Below are 8,795 nucleotides of genomic sequence, written 5' to 3' on the forward strand. Positions count from 1 at the left end.
CAGCATCCATTACACACCCAGACACTTTTAATTCTCACAACAGTTCTGTTCTTATTCCCACGTTATAGATGAGAAAGTCCAAGCTAACAAAGGTCAAGTAACCTGTCCAAGGTTATAGCAATACATTAATGAAGGAGTAGAATGTGAGCCCAAGTCTGACTCCAGTGCCCACTTACTCACCATTTATATTGCAATTCTTTGATACAGTACTTTCCACAGCCTGTTTACTTTTATTCTCAATACAGCTCTTAACAAAATTGGTTACCTAGTTTCCTACTCTAATATAAATAAGCAACAAAATGAAAGGCCAGGAAGAGACCCAAGTAAAGCATACTAACAGCAAGGGAAAGGAAAGAAAATCTATTAAAAAATTGCACACAAATTTCAAAACACATGGATCATAATGTCCTATACGTTCTGGAAGAGTAGTTGATGTGCATTATGGCAAAAAGGGTTGTTATGGTGACTACAGTCAAAGAGACAGAAAAATAACTTTTTATACTTAAAACAATAAACCAGGTATCTAGAAAATTAATTCCTCTGATAAAATAAATAGTAATAATTGTTTCCAAAGTATTTGTGAGAAAAAATATCTTACTTAGAGTTTTCATTTTAAGGATATGATTTTTTTGTTGCTTTAAATTAAATTCAAGCCAGTACAGAAAAACTGCCAATCCTACCTTAAATATACATCCAAGTAAATTATACATTTTAAAAATTTCTTGAGCTGGGTGTGGTGGCACATGCCTGTAATAGCACTTGGGAGGCTGAAGCAGGAGGACCACTGTGAGTTCAAGGCCAGTCTGAACTACATAGTGAGACCCTGTCTAATAAAACAGAAAGAAAAAGAAAAAGAAAGAGAGAAAGGGAAAGAAGGAACAAAGAGAAAGAAAGAAAAAAGAAAGGAAAAAAAGAAAGAACAAAAAGAAAGAAAAGCAAGCAAGCTCATACATGACTCTGAACAACACATAGATTAGCAAACATATAAAAGTGTCACCAACCGTCTTCAACATTTTCTAAAAAAACCTAATAAAACAAGATAAATTGACTATATACAAAACAGGTGAGGGGGAACGCTAATATTTTTAATCTGCTGCACTCAGTTTAAATAGGTATGCATGTGAAAAAGGAAACAATTCAGACAAACACAGACAAAACTGGTTGAGTAATTTACCGTCAATGTATTTTAAGTAGGTCTGACTTTTTCAACCTGAGGATGTTAGCTTCTTTATAATTTAAGCTTTAATTAGTTTATATAGTTCCCTTTAAAAACAAACAAAAGGTTGCATTTAAAGAACAAATCCTGTTTGATTTTTGTTTTGTTTTTTAAGAACTGTTCTACAGTCATCTTCAATAAGCTGACTAGAAAATATTTAACAATCTCTATCATGGTAGAAATTTTCCACACAGAAAATAAGTTTGTAACAATATAAAAAGCACCTTGGCTACTTTTACATGTTAAAAGAAACATAAAGAAAAATCTTTACTTGGCAATTAATTGCAACTCTCAGGTACATACTCTTTAAGGAGCAATGCGGTTTCTGCCCAACTCTAGAAAAACAATACTGTACTTGTTTACTTACATTGTCTAACGTTGGCCCCAAATTCAATGTTCTATGGAACGCTCTAACGTAGAGAACTCACAGGAAGGGTATACACAGTAACTTATTACAAACAAAATCAATGCGAATGAGCACAATAAAACTGCTGCTGTATAGTTGTACTTAATACTCTTACTTACCTGGACGCTCTTCAGAATAAACTCACTTTTCTCTCTCACATCTTTAAAGGGACACCTCTTAGACAGCATAAGCAGATGAGCGAGAAGTTTATTCAATTCATCCAAAGAAACCGCATTTGAAAACTCGTCTGGAGGACGGTAAGGGGTCTCTTTCACTGAACGAAGACACTCGGACTTTCGCAGAATGATCTGCCTAATGGTCTCCAGAGCTGTGTCTCTAGTAGTTGAATCTCTACTGCACAATCCATCCCATCGCACTTCGCTCTCTCCTTCAGCCATGACAAGCAGAGCTTTTCCTTTCCAGCCTTCCCTTTTCAGCATGCCCCCAGAACACTTTGTATTTTTAAAATAAAATTGCCAATGAATTCAGAGAAATCGAGACGTCAGGAAAGCACACGTCTGAGTTTCATTTAGGAAGCAGAAGTGTCTTTTAAATTGATGTTTTGAGCTGATCTACAACATTAATCATCCTCTTACTCTCCTGCACGAAGAGGCGGTCTTCTGGGCAGACTGAAAAAAACTTAAGTTGGAAAGTTGCAATCTTACAGCGCTGGCTTTGCTGGACAGGGAGTCTCGGGAAGTGCTTTCTGTCTCGCAGAGTCAACGGATATCCTCACGATGTGGAGCTGTCAAATCCGTGCTCTGCCCAAAAAGGCTGGTAAGAGTTGAACGCCCTCCAGCCATTCGGTCTTTTTTTTTTTTTTTTTTTTGTCCGTGCAGCCGCCGGTTCTGCCTAGCGGTCCGACCCCGCCCCTCCTCCGGCACCAGTCCCCGCCCTCCTCCGCTCCTCCCCGAACCTCAGCAGCGGGCCGGGGCAGCAGAGTCTCGCCGAACCCTGGCCCCGGCTGCGACGGCCGAGCCTCGACGCTCCTGAGCGGGAGCTGGGGAAAGCGACAGTCCGCCCCGCGTCGCCGTCTCGGTGGGCGGCAGAGAAGGGCGGCGTCCTGGGCCCAGCCGCTTCTGTCCCTGTGCCCTCGCCCAGCGCTGCTAAGCCAGAGGGCACGGAGGAGCCCGGACAACCCTGGGTCCCGGAGGAGGAGGCTCGGCAGGGCCTGAGGCGCAGAGCCCGCCCCCTCGCCCAGCCCCGTCGGTGGGATCGGCCCAGAGGGCGGGCGCAGGGAGGGGAGATGGGGTCCTTGCCCCCAGCCCCTCCCCTTTCTCTGCCCGGCGCAAAGCCGGAGCAGCCTCTGCCCTAGCGCCTTCTTCCCCGCCCAGAAGGACGCGACCCGCAGAGGCAAAGCCATTGGAAAAAGCCCCGCCCTCCGGCCAGCTACCTCCAGACCCTAAATCCGCCGCGCGCGGCCGCCGGTCGCTGCCAGCTGCTACGCATGCGTGACTGCGGGCAGAGCGCATGCGCCTTCGAGGTACGCCGTCTGGCGCGGGAGGTGTTTTCCATTCTCGGACGTTTTGGAGTCGTTGGCCTGGAGAATGGATAAGAAAAGCAAGCAGTAGAAAGACAAGTACCCTGAGACTTTTATCACACACACAAGAACAGCACATAAAGACCACAACGATACGCCTTAAAAAAGCTGAATCGAAATTTAAGATTACCCTAAAAAAATGTGGCAGCTTCTTTATTATGCCAAAACCAGGTTTAGGTAGTCTAGGCAGAGTTAAGGCGGCGCCGTTGACTTCTGGGAAATGTAGTTTTGCTGCTGCGTGCGCAGCTGTTTGCGACAGAAACTACAACCCCCAGGAGCCACCGCGACGTTGCCTGTCGCAGCCTGCAAATCAACGGTTCTGGAGGCAGGAGCTGAGTGAGTTGGGTGGTCGGTCTGGTGAGTATTGTAACCTTCGTTGTCTCCTTTCCTTTGAGAGTTTTCTTTCCTGCGTTTCCTCTGAGATTTTGGAGACAACGCCATCTAGGGTCGCTTCCGTTACGTAGTTCTGTTTGGAACTTTTTTCAAACGTATTTTATGAGAGAGACTAGCATAGGTGCCCACGCCGGCGGTTGTGCTGAACCGAGGACTTCGGGGTTGCGATCCCGCAGGTCCGAGGGAGCGGCCCGAGTGGAGCTCGGCAAGAAGGCACTGTGGGAACGGGGGCTGCGCGCTGCTGCTCTGCTTGTGCACTTGCGTGTGGACACGCGCGGGATGGAGTAGGGGTCCTTGTACAACTGCAGCTTTGCTTGCCTTTGCATAGGCTTGTTCTATTCTCAGGCAAGTGAAATCCTAAACAGGATTTTGAAAGCAAGTGGTCAAGTCCGTTTTGTATGAAAATAAAGGGAAAAGAACTCCCAGTATTCCTTGATACGAATCCTTGCAGGCTTTAAGGGCAACGTATGTATAATAATTTTAAAAGTGCCCTATAAAAATCCCCCCGGATTTATTATATTTAAACGATGTAGTCGTTTAGTTAAAATTACTCTGCTTTTGAAAGTCATTATTCTTGAAAAGATTCAAGTTTGAAAGGCCATGAATGGATTGATAATCAGATTAGGTTTTAATCCTTTACACTGTAGGATTGATGTATTTTTAAACTTCTTAGCACTGGGTATGTACAACAGTGAAACAGACAGACCTGCCGCAGTAGAGAAACCAGCGCTTAAACATAGAATTACAGTACCACTTAGTATTACTGGCATTGCCATAAGGATGTCTCTTAGCCCAGTCTTAGAAAGTCAGGGAAATCTTCAGCCCCAGGGAGGCGAGGACCAAAACAACAGCACCCCTGTATTCAGTCGACGAAAATGTTGAGTGGTTGCTGTAGCAGTATATTGAAATGTGGCTTTAAGTACCGTATATCCGTATTGTCATAGAGCTTACGTTCAACTAAGCAAAGGGAGTAAAAAGTGTATAAAATATATACTGTAGTAAGTGGGATGAAGGCAGATGCAGTAGAGAAAAATAAAAACCAACTGGAAGCTGGACTAAGAAGGGCGAGGTTGTGGGGAGTAAAGTTCACTTTTAAATAAGGTGGTTGGAAATATGAGGTAGGAGGGAAAGTAACTAGGTAGATTCCTGGGGGAAGGTTATTCAGGTGAAGAGAACAGCTATCACAAAGGCTTGTGAGTAGGAGCATTCCTGCACATATGGGAAATAGCAAAGAGACTCATGAGGCTAAAGTTCAATGAGTGCTGGAGAAAATACTAAGATGAAATCCCAAAGAGGTAGTGGTAGAAGTGCAACAGCAAGCAGAAACACCGAAACGACATCCAGGGTTTGGAGGCAGATTTACTTATGTCCAGGGGATCATTCCCAGAATATCCGGCCCTGATCTCTGGTGGTCTAGAGCTTATATGAGATAAGCAAGCAAGAAATACAGAGGCAAAATGAATGGCTTGTCATTTGGGGACTGGTTTATACAACGTGCATCATAGTGACCGGCCATTTCTAAGAGACAGAAGCAACCAGATCTAGAACAGGAGCTGTTTATTACCTGGGCAGTTAAGAAACTGAAGTATACTGGCTGGGAGGGGTGGGGCATTTTCTGCTACCAGATGTCATGTAAGTGACTGAAAGGCCTTTGACTTTAATTGAGATGGGAAGCCATTGCAGCCATTGAGGGTAGATCTGACTTTTAAAAATAATTACTTCCCTTAAACTGTATTTAGCATAGACCATGGAAACAAAGGTAGAAGCAGAAAGCCTGGTTACAAAGCCAGAGTCATAATGCAGGTGAGAGATGACTGTGGTGCTTTGGACCACAGTGGTAGCACTGCAAGCAGTGAGAAGAGGCTAGAAGCTAGGTATATTTTGATGCCATAGTCAGAAGATTTTGCTGGAAGATTAGATGTGAGAGTAAAAGAGTCAAGGATGACTTTTCTGCTAACCTGAGGAAATAGAGGGATCTCTATTGTTATGGAAAACTGTGCAGATTTGTATGTGGGGCAAAGAAGAGGTCAGTGGTTTAGTTTGGCCATGCTAAGTTTGAGATGCTTCTAAAACATTCTTGTTGAGGTGTGGAAGAGGGAGTTCAACAAATGAATCGGCAGGAGGAGAAGGTCTAGCTACAGATATAATTTTGGATGCGGAGTATTTTCCCCCAGGACTGAGAATTGAACCCAGGGCCTTCAGAGCAGGGCCCAGAGTTCCTGCTCTGAAGGCCTTGGGTTCAGACAAGGAACCCGGCATTCAGATTTTCCTTCCTTGGCCTCCCAAAGTGCACAGTAATGTTTTGATAGTAGTTGATGTCACCAAGGAAACTGCATGGGAGTTTGCATGTATTTGAAAAGTGGCTGTGAAGGAATAGTCAGTGAAAGGAGGAAAAGTTTAAGTGTGGTGTTCTATGGTATTTTTTTTTTTTTTTTTTTTTGGTACCAAGAATCAAACTCAGGACCTTGCGCTTGCAAGGTAGGCGCTTGTGCGGTAGGCGCTTGTGCCACTGAGCTATAGCCCTGGCCCCTAGGTGTGGTATGCTAAAGGCCAATTAATGAAAAAGATTAAGGAGAGAGGAGTGATAAGTTACGTTAAATGTCTCTAGGTCAAGTGAGATCAGAATTAACAGTTGACCACAATGTTTAGCATTGTGGAAATTGTTAAATAAAAATTATAGGAAGCCATTGTTTTGGACTAAGCTCTTGCACTGGGCCCAAACAGATAATACTAAAAATCAAACTAGAGTCACCCATGCTCAAATCTCACATCACCAAGCCAAAACTTAAGTTATCTGGCCTTCGGAGAAATGGGAGGGGAGAGAGCCCGGTTTTGCAAACAGGCCAATTAGCATGACACTGAACTTCCCTCTGCCAAAATCTCTCCATCTTTAACCCTTAGAAATAGTAACTTGAAATAATTTGATGTTGATGAGTAATTTCTCTGTTATTCTGTCTCTGGTCCTCTTGTTACAAGGAGAGTAATTTTGAAATGACCAATCTGATATTTGTTCTTCCTTTCTGCTCCCTTCAGCCCTTTAGTAAAACCAGCAACTTCTCAGCATATAGAGACATTTGTTTTGTTTTATGGAATAAAGTGTTGCCAGATTCTAAAACTGAAAGTGAAGCCAAGTAGGATCTTTAAATTGTAATTTTGTCTTTGACAAAGTCATTGGAGATCTTGGAGTGAAGAGTCCAGAAGGCAGATGAACATTTTATTTAAAAGAGGGTGGGAGAACTGGAGAATGGATGTAGCACCGCCGCTACTGCTTTCTTTGTGAAGACTGCTAGCTAGCCTATTTTTTACTCTACTTCACACAGATCTTAACTCAGATATCACTTTCTCCTAAAAGTGATCCTGATCTGAGAAATAAATGCTTCTCACACTCCTACTGAACATATACCTTTACTTGCTAATATGTTACAAATGCTGATTTACAAATTATCTGGGTCAAGATTTGATTTAACTATCTGTTCCAGTAACGGTGAAGCACCTAAGAGCAGAGACTACCTGTTTTTGTTCACCCTATCTCTACCTGAGTACAATACCTTCACCTAATATAAACTCAATAAATGTTTGATAAATGAATACAAGAATGAATGAATGTAAGAAAAATGTAATAGTATATTAAGGAATTTTCAGAGATTTTACATAATTACCCTGTTTACGAAAACAAGGTACTTGGGTGAGAGAAAATACACTGTAATGCAAACATTGTAGAACACTGCCCTTGAAAGAAAGAAAACCTTTTCTGTTAATGAAATGTAGTTTTTACCCTCATGGAATAGGATTTACTAATGTTTTTCAATGTTCCTGCATACCTCATCCAGTTAAAAGATAAGGTTTGAGGTGTAGCTTACCTAATATGTACTGGGCCTTAGGTTTCATCCCCAGCTCTGAAAAAAAAAAAAGAAAAGAAAAGAAAACTACTAGGAGCTGAGTACCTAGGTGAAGGCCTGTAGTCCCAGCTTGAGCCTAGGAGTTTGAAACCAGCCGAGCAACATGAGACTGCATTTCGAAAACAATTTTAAAAAAAGATAGAAGGATGTTATATCTATGCAATGTAAAGGAGTAAAAAGGTGTTGCCTCTTGAAATGAATACTGTCTCGTCAAGGGAAAAACGGGCTGATTGTTCTCCAAGAGACCTCATTAGTGGCATTCATTATGAAATTCACTGATAAATTTGCTATTTTAAAAAAACAGTGCTTTTAAGTCTGGGCTTAGAAACAGTCAGCTAGTATACCAGAGTTTGTGAGCGTAAGGCATATTTTTTTGATAAATTTATCATATACATGAATTACAGTCACAAGTGATTGATAAGTTTATCAGGATGCCAATTTATTAATGGTCTTTGAGATTTATTTCTCTTTATTTATTTATTTGGTTTTTGGGAAGAGGGTCTCACTATGTAGTTCAGACTGTCTTGAACTCACTGTGTGGCCCGGGCTAACCTCAAACTTGTGGCCAAGTGGTGTCTCAGCCTCCTGAATGCTGAGATTACAGGCATGTGCTACCATGCCTGGCAACTTAGAAATGTTGCCAAGTAGATAGCATACTGATTCTCTGACAAGGTTTTGTTTTTGTTTTCTTTATTTTTAAATTTTTATTAGTACATATTTACAGTACGTTATGCTTATGTTCGTTGTGGGGAATTGGTACATATACATAACACATCTCAATTCTTTTTTTTCCTCTTTCCCTCCACCTCTTTTTTTCTAGTATCAGATTGATTTATTTAAAGTCCTTAGAAAGTTAGCTATCATACATACAGACTAACAGTCAGACTAAGAGGCCAAAAAACATGTAAAACACATCAACAATATACTAAATCAAGCTATACTTTTAGATACGTTGTGCATGGTGTATTACAATAACTTTTTCTCTCTTCCTGTTGTCTGTCTTTTATTTTGTACTTTATATATTGCGTTTCTCATATGAGAGAAACCATGGGATATTTAAGTTTGTGGGTTTTATTTATTTCATTTAATATTATGGTCTCAAGGTACATCTGTTTTCCTACAAATGACTCAAGTCTGTCCTTTATGGCAGAGTAGTACTCCTTTGTGTATAAATACTATACTTTCTTCATCTTTTCATCTGTTGATGGACATATAGGTTGCTTCCAAGATTTAGCTATTATGAATTATGCTGCTGTAAACATGGGTAGGTATACATCACTGTGGTGTGATGTCTTTAACTCTTTTAGAAACATAACCAGAGGGGAGTAGCTTGGTCAAGTG

At 41.6% G+C, this 8,795-nt stretch overlaps 1 protein-coding gene across 5 annotated transcripts in view; it reads left to right on the plus strand.

The window, feature by feature from the left end:
• Positions 1–3,069: 3,069 nt before the first annotated feature.
• Cep57l1 (centrosomal protein 57kDa-like 1) overlaps positions 3,070–8,795 on the plus strand; it is a 72,257-nt gene continuing 66,531 nt past the window's right edge. For 3 of the 5 annotated variants that reach the window (XM_005377851.2, XM_005377852.2, XM_005377853.2), the window contains exon 1: positions 3,070–3,519. In XM_005377851.2, the coding sequence (XP_005377908.1) occupies positions 3,093–3,519 (427 nt within the window). In that variant the 5' untranslated portion in view covers positions 3,070–3,092. The remainder of the gene's footprint in view (positions 3,520–8,795) is intronic. The other 2 variants (XM_005377854.2, XM_005377855.2) reach the window with 2 other exon arrangements.

The sequence above is a fragment of the Chinchilla lanigera genome, unplaced genomic scaffold, assembly GCF_000276665.1.
Source record: "Chinchilla lanigera isolate Chin_1 unplaced genomic scaffold, ChiLan1.0 scaffold00010, whole genome shotgun sequence".
NCBI lineage: Eukaryota > Metazoa > Chordata > Mammalia > Rodentia > Chinchillidae > Chinchilla > Chinchilla lanigera.